We start from the raw sequence: 14,918 nt of genomic DNA, 5'->3' as shown, positions 1-14,918 counted from the left end.
CAGCTGCCTATTGCTTCCCAGCTCTGGCCCAGCTGCACCCATAACAAGAGAAAACCAACCAATAAAAGTGATTCTTTTTTCATTAAAAAAAAAACCCTTTATAGTTATTTCATGTTGTTTGGAAATCACAGAAATTAGGCAGAAAAAAAACCCCAAGGGGACAAATACAAAGGAACAGCACAGCAAATCCCCAACAGTCTGCTGCCTGGGCGGCCGGGGCATCCTCGGGGGATGGGGCAGGGCTGCCCGGGGCTCAGCTGTCCTCCTCGTCCAGCGACTCCGAGTCCATCCGCATCCTCTCCAGCTCCGGCCGCTCCTTCCCCAGCCCATCCAGGTTGGGCCCCTCCTGCGTGCTGCTGCGGAGCAGAGCACGGTGGGCATGCGCAGCCGCTCTCCGGCCCGCGTCCCCTCCCACGGACAGGGGCTGACCATCCTGGCGGCGCAGCCCGTGTCTGAAGAGGGGCCAGTGCAGCCGCACATTGAGTCCAGCCTAGTCAGGGCAGGCCTCTGGGGGCTCAGTGTGGCCTGGTCAAGACCCACAGGTGCCTCTGGGGCAGCAGGAGGAATTGCCCTCCTGGGGGCCAGGCCCAGGGCAGCCCAGAGCCTGGAGATCCCTTGACTGGAGGCCTGGAGATCAGCCACAAAGACGAGGCTGGGAGGCCAGTGTGCAAGGGAGTCCCTGCTGCCCGTACCGTAACGAGCACCCACTGGGGCGGCTTGAATACTGGGGAACGTTAGGAGGTCCTCAGCACGGCCAGTCCCCCACTTACTCGTTGTGTAACACGTCTTCAGAGGAGCCGCACCCTGGGCCCTCCTCCGAGTTCTGGCCTTCCTCCTGTTCCTTGTCCTCTGCGTTCTCTCCCTTCTGGGACATGGCCTCGCCATTCACGGAGGCTGAGAGGTCTGGGTGGGAGAGAGGCTTGTGGGACACAGTGCAACTGTCACTGGACACCCTTTACCCCTGCCTGGTGATAACAGCATATGAGCCATCTGGCTTAGGGACAGGGGTCCTGCAGGACCCTCGGCCCTCCCTGAGGGCCCTGGCCCCGTGAGCCCCACTTCACCAGCCCCCCTGGGCCCCCCGGATGCGCCAGGACATCAGCTCCCGTCATGCTGGGGCTGGCGGCGCGTGGTGTTTCTGCAGCCCGCCCCAGGTCCCTGCCCACACAAGGGACTGGGAAACGAGGGCCATGACTGGGGCAGAAGCAGAGGGACACCCCGTCCGGGCTGTCCCTGGGGCTGCGGAGGCTTCAGCTGAGCCGACTTGGCCTTGGTCTGAAGGGCTGTTCTGAGCACTTCTCATGGGACTAGGGGCCCTGGCAGGAAGGAAGGCCCTCCCATCACACGGCCACTGCCCGTCCCTGCTGGAGACGCCCTCTCCCCGGGGGGGCTGGCCTGTGCCTGCAGCGCAGTGGGGCCTGACCCCAGCATGCAGGTGCAGCCTCTCGGGGTCTGTGGCTCAAGAGGCCCCACAGCCTGGCAGTAGTGCACCTGGCCAGCCTGCGCAGAGTGCTGAGGGGAACAGGCGGCCACCCTGGCCGTTCAGGAGAGCGCGGAGCTCTGCTCGGGGCCTGGATGGCCTGCCGGGCCCTCACCAGCATTCGCCTGGTCCTCGGCCCTCTCCACGGGGGTCTCCTCTCCGGCCAGCGCCTCCTCAGCCTTCTCCACCTCGGCCCTCTCCTTTTCTGCGCCGGTTCTGGTCACCTTCTGGATGGCCTCGATCTTCGGCCCCAGGACCCGTGACTTGAGCCGGGTGTAGACCTCTGCGGCTTTCTCCATCACCTCCTGGTTGGCCTTGTAACGGCGAATCTGGCCCCCGGAGAGGCCTGGCTCAGGAGGTGCAGCTGGCCTCCCAGCAACCTGAGACCCTCTCCCCAGCTGCCACCCCCAAGGGTGACCCCATGGGCCCTCCCACTCTTCCACCCACCAGCCCATCACCCCCTTCCTTGTCAACCCAGGGCTGGGCCGGGAAGCTGGGCGTCCTGAGCAGCCCTGTGCCCCACCTGCCACCAGCCCCTTCTGCCCTGGGCTCCCGCATACCTTTTTCAATGTGGCCACCACATCGGTGTTCTTCTGCAGGATCTGCGAGGTCACCTGCAGGGTCCCCAGCTGCTCTAGTGCATTCAGACACCTCTTGACGTCCTGCAGTGCCAGGAGCAGAGTGAGGAGGCACAGCACCTAGCTGGTGGGGCCCCAACAGGCAACAGGACACTCCGGGGCTCCCCCTGGGGACAACGGGAAGGACCCACAACCAGGAGGACTGGGGGGGGCACCTGGTGGGGACACGAAGCGCTGCACCTCAGGCCAACCTGGGCCCTCCCCCTGCCTGGGGCACTCGCACGCGAGCGGGGCCCTGTCCTGTCTCCCCCGGGGCCCTGATCTGCCTCAGCTTCCTGACACTTCTACGAGAGCTTCAGACTAGGGCCCAGGGGGACTGCTGGGGGCAGGGAAGCGGTTGGTGTGACTGCTGGACCCCAGGGAGGGTCTCACCGGATTGTCGACCTTCAGGGCAAACTTGATCTCGCTGTGCAGTTTCTGGAGCTTCTCCTCCACAGAAGGCTCTGCAGCCAGGAAAGAATGCAGCGCATGGGCCTGAGAAGGGCCGAGGCGGCCCCACACCTGCCTCCTTCCTGGCCGCCCTGCCCCGGCACCACTATGGTGACAGCAACCAGCTCTTCCATGGCCTCCCCGCCTCCCTCTCAGAGACCTTGGGCGGCAGTAAGTATGGGCAGTAGCTCCTCACCTTTCTTCTTCTCCACCTTCCGGTCCAATGGGAACCCTTCTGACCGCTTCCGGGTCCGTTCCACCTTCATGGGCCTGCGGGAAGTCGTGGCCCTTAGACCCCCGGCCATTGCCACCCTCCCTACGGAGGGCCAGGGCCTGCAGGGGGTGACCTGTGGCCACGGAAAAAGGAAACCTTTTGGAGGCCCTGGAGCCAGGAGGAAGGGTCGAGGCCCAAGGAGACCAAGGATGTCAGCCCCACCTCCGGTTCCTCCAAGCAAACGTGACATTCCAGAATTTTTTTTTGAACACGTCACTAATGGTTAACACGTCACTTATGGCTACATACATAAAATTCAGCAAATAACTAATTAAAACATGCTGACTGGATGCACCTAACAGCAGCAGGCACGTGACCACTGCCCACAGCTCCGCTCACCCAGTCAATGCCAGGAGCACCCTCAGGTGGCGACCACAGGTGTCCCCAGGCACCGCCCAGTGTCCTCTGGGGGCAGCCCCAGCTGAGAGCCGAGGCCCAGGGGAAGTGGAGTCCTGGAGCAGTGGCTCCGGGTATCCTGATGAGGCCCAAGAACGAGGCACTGCATTCAGGCCCTGGGCCCCTCCTGCGAGGAGGCTGGGAACCTTGGGGACCAGGAAGGGCGGGGTCCCCCGGGGGCTGCAGGAGGAGGCAGAGAGGGTTCCCACCTAGTTCGGGGCTTCTCCTCCGGGCGCCCCCTCTTCTCCTTCTGGCTGGGCCTCCTCGTGGGCTCTGTGCTTTGTGATTGCCATTTCTTAGCTGATTTCTTCCCCTGCAGCAGCCAGAGAAAGGGCAGGGCTGGGGTGGGCGGGGCAGCAGCAGCCAGCAGGACCCCCGAACGCCCCTCAGCAATACAGCTGGACACTTCTTGCCACACTATGTTTGTGCTTTGGGGAGTGGATGGAGCGGGTGGGATGGGATAGGAAGGAAGACACGGGTCCGGTCTGCCCAGGGCTGCAGCTTCTCAGGCCCTGGAACTTGGTGGTGGGACAGCCCCACCACATTCCACCTGCTCAGCAGGATGACTCCTGGGGCAGGGAGCTTGGTCCCCCTTTTGTGACAGAAGAGAGAACAGTGTTCACCCTACTTCCTCCATTGTGTGGGGTTCAGTCCAGGTGAGGGCCACAAAGGCAGGGTGCTGATGGGCCTACAGTACACATGGCGCCTGGTGGTCACCACCGTGCACCAGAGCTACCTATCTGCTCCCAGGTACATGTGCCTACCCTCCCCGCAGCGGCCACCAGAGGGCGCCCACGAGCACCTGAGTCAGGTCTCCCCAGGTGCCCACAGCCCTCCGGGGCTCCCACCTCCCTCATGTCAAAGTCCAAGACCTCCCTGTGGCCCCGGGGTCCCGCCGTCCCACTCTCTCTGCTCCATCCCCAAGGGCCTCCTCACTGTTCTTCCAACGTGCCACACAGGGAAGGGCCTTTGGGATGCACTGCGCCCCCTGCCTGGGATGCTTCCCTGTTATCTTTCCCGATGGCCTCCTTCACTTGGACCCTTAATGTTCTCCCCTCAGCCGAGGCCTTCAGGGTCTGCCCTGTACCAACTTGGAACCCCCCTGGCAGCAGTCCGAGGCTGCCCAATCCTCCTTTGCACACACTCTGCAAGCCCCACACCGTCCTCGCGTTGTGTCCTGCTGCCACCCACCCCCCTCCAACGTTCCGCTCACACACGTTGCAGCTGCATCCCTGGCACCCGGCACGGTGCCCAGCGCACGCCAGGCGCCGAGACGTGAGCTGGATAACGGGAGGTGGGTGCCGGGAGGGACCGTCCCAGCTCCGGCCACCCTCCGGGGCCCGCCGACGGTGGGCGCCCACCTCTCTCTCCAGCTCGGCCCCGGGCTCCGAGTCGGAGGTGGACGGGGGGCCCCGGCTCCGGCCCTTGCGGCCGCGCTTCCGGACGGGCTCGTCCTCATCCCGGACCTCGTCGCCGCTGCTGGCCCCGCTGCCCGCCCCGCTGCCCGCGGGGGCCTCCCCGCGCTCGGCCCGCTCGCGCCGCCGCTCCCTGTCCTCCTTGTCGCGCTCGCGCAGCCGCCGCAGCTCCTCCTCCCGCTCGCGCCGCCGCCGGGCCTCCAGCTCCCGGCGCCGCTCCTCGTCCCGCCGCTTCCACTCGCTGATGCGGTCCACCTCGTCGCTGTCGCTGGGGGCGCGGGCGCGTCAGGGCCCGGCCTCGTGCGCCCCCCACCCCCGGCCCCGGGGCCCAGCCGGCGCCCACCCAGGGCGGGCGCCCACCTGTCGCTGCTCGAGCTGCTCGGGGGCCGCTCAGGCTTCGGCTTCCGCCCGCGGGCTTTCGGGGGAGGCTTCTCCGCTGCGGGACGGGAGGGGCACGTGTCCCGCACCGTCCCCCGCGCAGGGCCAGCCCGGGGGGCCGGAGCCGCGGGGGGCGGCCCTGGGGCGCGGGGCGGGCGGGCAGCGCCCCTACCTGGCTTCCTGCCCCGGGGAGGCTTCTTCACGGACACATCCGAGTCGGAGGAGGAGGAGGAGGAGGAGGACGCGGAGGAGGACGCGGGCCTGGGCACAGCCACCGGCTCACCCTTGGCCCCGTCTGATTCCCCTTTGGAGTCCGAGGCCGAGGCCGACGGCGCCTTCTGGGGGCAGCCAGCCAAGGCGGGGATAAGGATCCCCTGCCCGAAGCGCCCCACAGCCCCAACCCGCAAAAACCCGCCTCCCCAGACTGGACACGCGAACCACAGGTACCCCGATGTGGCGGCAGCCACCCGATTGCTGGCTGGGTCACAGGGTGCTGGCAGGGGGCCTCACACCGCACCCACCCCTGCTGCCGAGTGAGGATGCACACTATGGAGCTGCAGCTTCTCCCAGAAGCAAGAGCTCGTTTTCACACAGCATATCGCCTGGGGCCCGTTAAGTGGGCAGCCCTCCTCCATCTCTGCCCCCGGCTCTCCTGCCCCCCATGGCACACGCTAGTATGTGCACACACATGCACCACACGTGTACTGCATGAGCAAGTGTACACACAGGCTCACATTACATTTTGCACACTCACACCCACCACACATGCCCACAAAGCATTCTCATGCACACACTTGTACACTCACACTCTTGTACATGGGACATGGCACACACTCCTACATGTGCACACACCACACATGTGGGCACAAAAGGAAAACAGAACACCTCTACCTTTTTCTTCCGTCCTGCAAGGGGGCCCCGCCGTGGTGCGCGGACCACGGTTTTCTTTTCGGGAGTGAAGTCCTGGGGGAGAGAAGGGAGCGTTCACGTGGGGCCCACTGGCCGGCATCACCCCCTGGCCCCCACACCGCAGGAACCCACCACCCACTCACCTGGTCACTGGTCTTCTCCGACTCCGACGAGCTTTCCGAGTTCTCCTCCTCAGATGGGGACACGCTGGCTTGATCCGGGTCGCTGGAGGCCTTCTGGGCTCGTTTTGAGACTGACATCTGGAAATGGAGCAGCCCTGATGGGTCAGTGGCCGGGGAAGCTCAGGCTGGGCCAACCGCTCACAGCCCAGGGAAGAGCTGAAGTGATGGAACCTTTGTGGGGGCGGCAGGGACCCCTTTGAGCATCTGATAAAAAACAGGGATCTTGAACCTTGAAAACATGGTTCTCAGTGAAAAAAGCCACTCACGAAAGGCCAGCTCCTGTCTGATCCCACTCCTAGGGGGTCCCTAGAGGGTCCCCATCCACACAGACAGAAAGCGGACAGTGGAGCCAGGAGCTGAGGGAGGGGGTGAGGCATAGTGTTCACAGGGACAGAGCTCAGTTTGGTAAGCTGGAATGTTCTGGAGATGGAGGGTGGGGATGGTTGCCTAACATGTGAAATGTACTTGAAATCACTGAATTACATACTTTGAAAGGATGAATTCCATGGCATGTGAATGGTGACCTCAACTTCTTTAAAAACATGTTTTAAGAGGAAGGCCGGGGAGAGAGTTGGGTACTGGACGAGAGCTGAGGGTGGGAACAGGGCCGGGGCAGGCGCCACCGGGCCTCTGGACCCCCCAGGTCAGGTGCACCTGCCCTGCCCTACCTTCAGGGCCGACGCCTTCCGCTTCAGGCCGCTGTTGTCGCTGCTCTTGTCCGAGTCCGAGTCGCTCTCCATCCTGTCGCTGGCGGCTGCAGCAGTCACAGCGGTGACGGCCATGACCCCGCGGTCCCTGTCGTCCTCACTCCCGCCTGCCGGGTCGGCTTCTGGGGCTTCGCTCTCGGAGGAACTCACTGGCTGGGGGCCGGGGGTGCAGAGACCTTGAGTCACCCCCAGGCTTGGGTGGATTTCCCATCCAGGACGGCGACCCAGAGGACAGCACCCATCGGCAGGGTCTCAGATGTCAGTCTGGCCTCCTCGCTTTCCTAATGGGGGACCCGAGGCCCAGAAAACTGAGAGCTGAGGTAAGAGGATGAGGTGGACACGTGTGGTAGGTGCTAAAATTCCAGTGCTGTGGGGTTCAAGGTCACCTTGGGCAAGTGATTTACAGCCCTCTGTGCCTGTTTCCACAGCTGAGCAAAGGGGATGGCACCATTTGGGCCTGGTAGGGCCAAGGCAAAGATGAGACAGGGTGGCATGTGACGTCCTTAGGATGGCGTGCAGACTGGCAAGGGGTCTGCTGAGGTTTGCTTTTTATTACTGCTGTCCTCATCTCGAGGGGGAAGTGGGCCCAGGGATGGGACATCCAGGTCTGTGACTTCTGTCTCACCCAGTGTGCCTGCTCAGGCCGGGAGAGCCACAGAAGCAGCCAACACTCACAGGCGTTCCTCCGGGGGGGCACACGCCGGGCCCACTGGCACCCTCAGGTGCTGTTTGTGAGCAATGGCTGGGGGCCAGTGGGTGACAGGCACATAGATGTGGATAACCACCACCCTGCCTGGGAGAGCTCTGACCATCTAGTGGAGGGAACAGCAGCACCCATTTAAACACATCAATGTCACCCCGTGGTGCCGGGCAGAAAGAAATACCCATAACGTGGGGGGTGACAGAAGCACATGGAAGTGTGAGGTCAAGGGGACCCTGAGGTGTAGCTTGCAAGGGGTCGGGGCTAGATGCATTCTGGAAAGCGGTAACGGGAACCAGGGGAGGGTGGCGTGGCTGGGGCCCAGCAAGAGCGAAGATGCCGGAAGAGGGTGGGGAGTCAGGCCAGGCCGAGCGAAGGTCAGTGGGGGTCTGAGATCGGGCACGAGCACAGTGACAGGCCACAGGGCTCTCTTGCGGGTCCACTGATGCACTTGTCCTCGACCCTGTATGTTCGTGGGAGGAAAAGAGATGTGCTCTAGGCATATTGAGACTTCTCTCCTTGCCTGAGGAACAGAATGCCTGCCACATACCAGCTCTGTGCTGGGTGTTGGGGCTAGAGTAAGATAGCCTCATAGCCTCCCTACCCCGGGGAGCTCACAGGCTAATGGGGGACGGGCAAGTAAACGCAGTACAACCTGGCATGAGAGGGGTGGTGCTCCAGCTCCTGGGTGCCCACCCAGCCAAGTCTTGAGCGTAAAATCTGACCATGTCACTCTGTGGTACTTTTTTGCTCAATAACTGAATTTTTTTTTTTTTTTTTAAGAAAAAGAGAGATTGAGATTTTTTTTAAAGCCATATTCTCTGGAAACAACCTAAATGTCCATCTACTGATAAACAAAATATGTGAATTAGCTATAGACTGGAATACCATTCGGCCAGGAAAAGGAATGAACATCTGACATACGCTACTGTGTGGAAGAACCTCGAAACGTGTTAAGTGAAAGAAGCCAGAAACAGGACCAGATATGATTCCGTTCATGTGAAATGTCCAGAATACATCAAGTCATAGAAATATAAAGTGAATCGGCAGTTCCTAGGAGCTGGAGGGTGGGGAGAATTGGAGGGTGACTGCTAATGAGTTTCTCTGCCGGGTGACAGGAATGTTCTGGAGTTAGAGCATAGTGATGGCCATGCAAAAGCCATGCTGGCGTAGGCTTCAAAATGGTAAAAACAGTGAATGTTATACTGTGTGAATTTTACCCTAACTGAAATAAAGAATATTATAGAAACAGCCACGTTGCCTTGATGTGATTACTGGTGGGGCTGGTGGACCAGAGCAGGGCACGCACGCTGGCCAAGAAAAAGAGAGGAGGACAAAAATCCCGGGGAGAATGTCGGAGTGTCCAGGGCCACGCCTCAGGACACACGCCCAAGCCCAGGGTCGGGGGCAAGGAGAAGTGGCAGCCTGTGCAGCTAGGTGGCCAGAAGGAGGGAGGGGACGTGCCAGGGCCGAACAGAGGCTGAGGCGAGGCCTGGGCACACATCAGAATGGAAACGCGCAGAAGGGAAATGTGGGAGAAACGTGGGACAGCCATGCCAGGGAAGAGGCTGGGCGGAGGGCACGTGGGCCATCAGGTCACCGCGCTCACTCTTGCATAAGTCCCCCTGGGCTTCCCCACCAGGAGGCTGTAGGCCAGCCCCAGCCCTCATGTGGCCAGGCTAACAGTACACATCCACTGGGCGAGAAAAATGAAGACAGGTGTTGTAGGGCCTCTCACCTGGCACCGAACACCTTTAGTCTCCCGAGTCACTATGATCAAGGGCCCTCGGGCAAGGCGACAGGGCCCTCTGCGGGTAATGCGGGATGAGATTAAACAGTAGAACAAACACTATGTAGGCCAAGCCCCGACCCTCAAGCACTGGGGGAGAGCAATGGTACTTTCAATGGTGTCCTTCCATTACATCTCTCCTCTGGGTATTTCTGGTCAGGATAGAAGGGAGATGTCATCCCCCGTTTGCCTTGGGGGTGGGGGAGGAAACAGCGGCTCGGAGGGGAGGTGATTAAATGAATGGCCCAAGCACCTTCGGCAGGAGGGACACGCTGAGCCAGGGAGAGAGTGACTTGCCTTGAATGGTGAAAACCCTACTCTAGAACTAAGAGGTCTCTGGTTCTAGATGGGTCCCTTTGGGCCTTGGTTCGCTCATGTGTAAAACGGACAAGATGCTACCTGCCCAGCCCACTCTCAGGACTAATATATGGACCAAAAGACAATCAAGTTGGACTCACACGGAGACACCGTTTTTCATAGCCTAGCGTGGCAAGGGGATGCAGGAACGGGCTTTGCTGACCACACCCCGAGGGAGCACCCCCTGTACTAAGGCTGTCAGAAAGAACAGGGCTGTTCTCTGCAAGTCGATATGGACCAATCATCAAGACACACAGTCAGGGACTAAAGCAGAGTTGAGAAGCAGATACTTTAAAACAGCAAGCGACATACGGTTTTCTATGAACAGAATCCTGGGCGGAGGGCATATGAGGACTCGGTAATTCTATCTTTTAGATAGGAAATTGAAAGAGTGACCAGGAGGTAGTGACTTTCCACTGTCTGCTCTTTTGTACCTGAATCCATATTCCCACTCGAAATGTACAAATAAATGAAAAACCCCAAGGGTGAAGGAGACGGCTCAGGTCCCCATAGAGCAGAGCCTCCACAAGCTGGCCACGGACTGGCCTCATCAGAGGCCCCCGGGGATGACGTGCGGGAAAAAACTCCTCAAGGTTCCCACGCCTCAGGCCTCGGCGATGCAGCCCAAGCCTCTAGGGGTCTGCATTTTAAATGGATGTTTGGTTTGGCGGAGTGGACTTGTTACAGCGGCAAACAGCAGAACGAGCTCTCACGCTACAGCCGCTTCTCAACTGGGGAGGCTGTACGGGGCTGGTTTACAATCCAGGTGGCCCTGTGAGTGTTTCATTTCCTCGAGGGCAGACATCCACGTGGCGCTTAGCCAGCTGTGGGTGTGCAATAAATATTAAATGGTGGGATGATTCACCAGCAGGCAACAAGTTTAGGACCAGTAACCGAACAGAACTTGAGCTGAGACCCGAGAAGGGTCTATGGAGCTCAACTACCTCAAGGCCCTTTGATCTGTTTACCCACATCGGGGACGCGCTGAACCGGGGAGAGACGGCGGGTATCAAAGCAAGGGAACCTCCTTCTTTCAGGCCCATCATGGGAAGTAAAAGCTAACCACCACCAACCCACCCCAGACGTGAGCCTGGCCTCTGGAGGAGGGACTGCCAAACCCCTGGGCTCCAAAGACATCTGTTCAGTGAACCCCAAATTCTGGACCATGAGCTCCCAGGCAGCAAGAACTGTCTTGTGATTCACCTAAGATTCCTGGCCCCTAGGCTGGCCTGTGCATAGTGGCACATGGCAGTTGTCGATACAGGAGTACCGACTCGGTCAGTGGGTGGCCTGAGCCAAAGAAAAGACACCCCCAGATCATCCCAAGACCCCAACTTTTCAAGCAGAAGTAGATACCACATGACTACTCAATCCTGCCCTCATGCAAACCAGACCCTCCCCACAGACCATTGGAGTCTACTTTACTTTCCTGACAGCTAAGATCTGTCCCTTGTGGTCAGTTCCCTTGGCCTCCCAGCCAAACTCGAGTCCACCCCTCCCGAGATCAGGCTACTGAGCTTCCCTGTACTTCCCAAAGAAACCCCAAAAGTGGTGGTTAAAAGCAGGATGGATACCCCAGCACAGCTTCCCTTAATGTGCATCTTACCCCAAAATACGCAGAGCAAGGCACCCCCTGCCATCCTTCTGCAGCTTTCCACAGCTTTTTGTGAATTTAGCTTCAGCTTTTCCAAAGTCCTTCCTTTCCCTGGATGTTTTCAGACACTGGTTTGCGACTGAGATGTCATCTCTGTGATTCTTGGTGCATTTTTCCCACCTAAGCAAGAACTCTCACATCTACTAACTCCTGCCTTTTTCCAAATCTAAACTCTGGCAGTGATGCGAGGGGTGTTATTGAAAGGAAAAGACTTTTTCCTTAGAAAACAAAAGGTTTTTTAAGAGCTGTAAGATCACTACTTATACAGTCAGGCTAACCCTGGAGCACTAGGTTTCACCCAGTGTGATCCTGCACCCCTCCTCCTCACCCAAGGGACACTCAGCAGTGCCTGAAGACATTTATGGCTGCCACAACTGGAGCGGGCGCCAGAGATGCTGCCCCACCTCCCACAGTGCCCAGGATGGCCCCCCCACTGTCAGCGATCGCCCCCAAGTGCCGATGGGGAGAAACCCTGTCCCAGAGGCCTCCCCTTTCCTACGAGACAAGCTAAGACCACCTCTGGACCCAGCACGCACCAGTGCCCAGCTTGGCCTGGGCTCTGCAGACACCTCGCCGGCCTACTCCGATCCTAGGTACTCACCAGAGGGGCGCTATAGCTGGCGTGGGGATTGTTCTGGATCTCCCACAGTCCCTCATTGAAGCCTTTTCTCTTGTTGGGTTTCCCGTACTTATCTTTACATTTGTCGTAGGGAAACAGGTCCTTGGGTCCCAGGAAGGCTCTGGAGAAAGGAACCATGGGGCAGGTCCCTGGTGAGCTGGGCCCCCCTGGGAGGTACCAGGGGATAACATCAAGCCCAGCTGGGAACACTTACGTTTCGTGTGTACCAAAGAAGAAGATGGGGTACTTGTTGGGCGGGGGCTTCACGGCACCATCAGCGATGTCATCAATCTGCAGGGAGAGGCCAGTCAGGGGTGGCTGCAGGGCATGAAGCTTTCCCCACTAACCCAGGCAATCAAGGAGTAATTGACCAGGAACCTGGAGGAGGGCATGCTGGGAGGACGGGAGAAGCATCCCCTTCCACTTAGGCATCCGCATTTTTCTGTGCAAACCTGCCCCCCACCCCATGGCATACCTGTTTCCTCCCCCCAGGATGCTCTTGCCCCCAAAATAGGTGCTTCACCTGAGCAAAGCCAAATATGGTCCTATGAGCAGCCAAGGGGTGGGGCCAAGCTCAGCTTCTGTGAACTCCTAGGACCCTCCCACGGGAACCCCTCCCCTCAAAGAGGGGATCGGTGGTGGGCCTCCCAGAGCCTGCAGCTGGCAGCTCTAAGGATGCAGAGGGTGGGGGGGGTGGGCTGCAGGAGACAAGCCCTGAGCATCCAGGAAGTCCCACCCTCTCCCTTCAGGCCCATGGGCCCAGGCAGCTGTCAGTCACTTCCCAACAGAGGCTAGCAGCCCCTTCACTTCCAATCAGGTGCTCGGAAATGTTCCGGGCTGAGAGAGGAGGCTGGAGTGGGGGGCGGGGGAGAGGCAGAAGCGGGTACTCTGGGAAGAAGGGACGTGCCCATAAAGTTTCATGCTCTGTTATCAACCAAGAAAAGAGGCTCAAGCAAATCAGGTTACAGGGGATCCCCTTGTCCCCATTCTCTTCCCATCTTCTTCAACGCCTGAGGGCTGCTAGAACCTTCCGTGCTCCTCTCCCGGCTTCCTTCCTCAGTTTTCTGAGCCACTCTTCAAAGTTCTTGGCCCCTGGGCTCTGGGCCTCTGCCATCCTTTCCAAGCATCCCACTCCCAAACAGAAGCATCCTCAAACTCCCTCACCGTGAGGACCAGCCGGCCAAGCCCTCCCGGCTGGGCTTCTGTTCTGGCCTCACCCAGGACCCGCCTCTGAGCCTGAGGCCAGACATTCTACGGGCGACAGGAGCTCGGGACCGTTCTCTGAGCTGCGGGAGGCCATCCCTGTATCCTGTGGTGGTCTCTCTGCATACAACCCCCCTGCTCTGTGCAACGCCCTGTTCCTTATTTTCTCCCAGAGGGTGGGAGGGTCCGACAGGCAGAGAGCGAGGTTGAAATCCCCAGCCAGCCCACAGTACCGCCCATTCAGTGCTCCCTCTCTTCCAGCAGGACCTGCAGCCTCATCTTGCACTGCCCCCTGCTGCCACTGGCCCTCCCACCGTCTGAATTCCTCAGTCCTACCACGACTATTTCACCAATCTCAGTTCTGGGCGACTTTAACCCTAAGACCTGGGGATGACAACAACCTGCAGGTCCTTCCTGCCCAGAACGGTGCCTGGAATCCCACTCTGCAGATCTAGGACTGCCAGGTTCAGGACAGACACCCTTCAGACTGGACCCCTAAGCCATCTGGGTCCTCTGGATCCCAGCTTCCTCCAAAGGGGATCCCCAAAGTCCCCTTGGCTCAATCCCCTTCCCTCATACACTCTCTTTTTCAGGCTTGAGCCCCCTTGGCAAGGGGCTCATCTCCGAGTCAAGCATCAGGGAGGACCAGCCCAAGCTCCCCCTCCATCCTGCACCAGGGTTGCAGGGTGAGGGAAGGGTGTTTCCCCCATTCAAGTCATATTCCAACCACTGGTCCCTGATGCCCCACATTTTCAGATCCAATTACCCTTGTGAATAGAGCCCCCAGCCCCATTTCTAGCGATGGCCTCCCTCAGCCACGCTCAGGCTTGACCACCTTTATCCCTTAATGCATTCCTCATCCCTAGGAGTTCTTCACACGTGGACCGCGGACCCCCAGCCCCTAAGAACTTGCCTTTTCATGGCCTGCCCATGGGGTCCTTCAATATGCGGCTCCCTCTTCCCATCAATTTGACCCCTCTCCTCAAATCCCACCTTCCTCAGCTCCCCTCACACCCACCGGCCCTCCTCAAACTTGAACCCTGTCCCCCTCAAATCCCACATCCTTCGGTTCTGGGACCCCCACGGTGGAGGCCCCTCAGGCCCGGCCCCCCCCAGAGCCCCGGCGAGCAGGTCCCCCAAGTCCGGGGACCTCCCAGACCCCCGGCGCGCGGGTGCCCCAGGCTCGGGCCCCCGCCAAGCTCCCGGCGCACGGGTCCCCCAGGCCCGGAGCCGCTACTGCCCCACCCCCCACCCCCCTCCTGGCCCATCTCCCGCGCGGCCTCACCCGGGCCGGCCAGTGGGGATAGCCCTTCATCTTGGCGAACACCAAGTCCCCGGGCTTGAAGGCGTGCGGCATGCTGGCAGCGGGAGGCCCAAGCCGCGGGAAGCGGCGGCTGCAGCGGCGGCGGTGGCGGCGGCGGCTGCGGGAGGCGAAGCCGGGGGCGGGAGTGAGGCGCCGAGTGGGCGGAGGCAAACGCCTGGGCAGCGAGCCTGCTTGTGCTCATTGGGCTGCGCTGCGCCGGAAGTCCCGGCTTCCGCCCGTCACGGGCGGGAGACACTGTCGCTCAGGACCACGTGCAGGGATAGAGGAGAGCGGTGGCCAATGAGAAGAGGGGTTGGAGAGGAGCAAGTTAACGGGATTGGATAACGGGTAGAGCCAAGGGGCGTGACCCAGAGGCCTAATGGAATGGGGCGGAGGTTATGGGAGGTGAAAGGGAAAGGTGGGAGGAGGGAAACAGAGGAGCTGAGGGAGTGAAGAGGCCGGCAACCTGGCTCCTTCGGGGCGGG

The 14,918-nt window shown here is 60.2% G+C and overlaps 1 protein-coding gene across 2 annotated transcripts; it reads right to left on the bottom strand.

The window, feature by feature from the left end:
• Positions 1-62: 62 nt before the first annotated feature.
• HDGFL2 (HDGF like 2) lies at positions 63-14,583 on the bottom strand. Of its 2 annotated transcripts, none has more exons than XM_037018071.2 (16): positions 14,416-14,583; positions 12,142-12,218; positions 11,910-12,048; positions 6,770-6,961; positions 6,063-6,179; positions 5,902-5,973; positions 5,183-5,348; positions 4,993-5,068; positions 4,579-4,900; positions 3,427-3,530; positions 2,744-2,817; positions 2,491-2,561; positions 2,041-2,142; positions 1,596-1,809; positions 771-903; positions 63-353 (listed from the first exon to the last, which is right to left on the bottom strand). In XM_037018071.2, exons 1-16 carry the CDS (start codon positions 14,485-14,487, stop codon positions 254-256), a joined length of 2,031 nt encoding a protein of 676 aa, XP_036873966.2. In that variant the 5' UTR covers positions 14,488-14,583; the 3' UTR covers positions 63-253. The 2 variants fall into 2 exon arrangements, with proteins under 2 accessions (XP_036873966.2, XP_036873965.2); XM_037018070.2 differs by having other exon boundaries at positions 63-356; positions 14,416-14,582.
• Between the last annotated feature and the right edge of the window lie 335 nt (positions 14,584-14,918).

Source organism: Manis javanica, chromosome 13 (assembly GCF_040802235.1).
Source record: "Manis javanica isolate MJ-LG chromosome 13, MJ_LKY, whole genome shotgun sequence".
Taxonomy (NCBI): domain Eukaryota; kingdom Metazoa; phylum Chordata; class Mammalia; order Pholidota; family Manidae; genus Manis; species Manis javanica.
Note: the sequence above shows the minus strand (reverse complement) of the source record. Positions and strands in the feature narration are given on the sequence as shown.

What these genes read in the sequence shown, in the direction of transcription:
- HDGFL2 (XM_037018070.2), bottom strand. Translation starts at nt 14,487, where the DNA reads ATGCCGCACGCCTTCAAGCCCGGGGACTTGGTGTTCGCCAAGATGAAG. An exon ending in AGCAGCTCGAGCAGCGACAG is followed by an intron (nt 4,901 to 4,992) that starts GTGGGCGCCCGC and finishes CCGCGCCCCCAG; the next exon opens with CGACAGCGACGAGGTGGACC. An exon ending in CGAGGACCAGGCGAATGCTG is followed by an intron (nt 904 to 1,595) that starts GTGAGGGCCCGG and finishes TCTCCCACCCAG; the next exon opens with ACCTCTCAGCCTCCGTGAAT.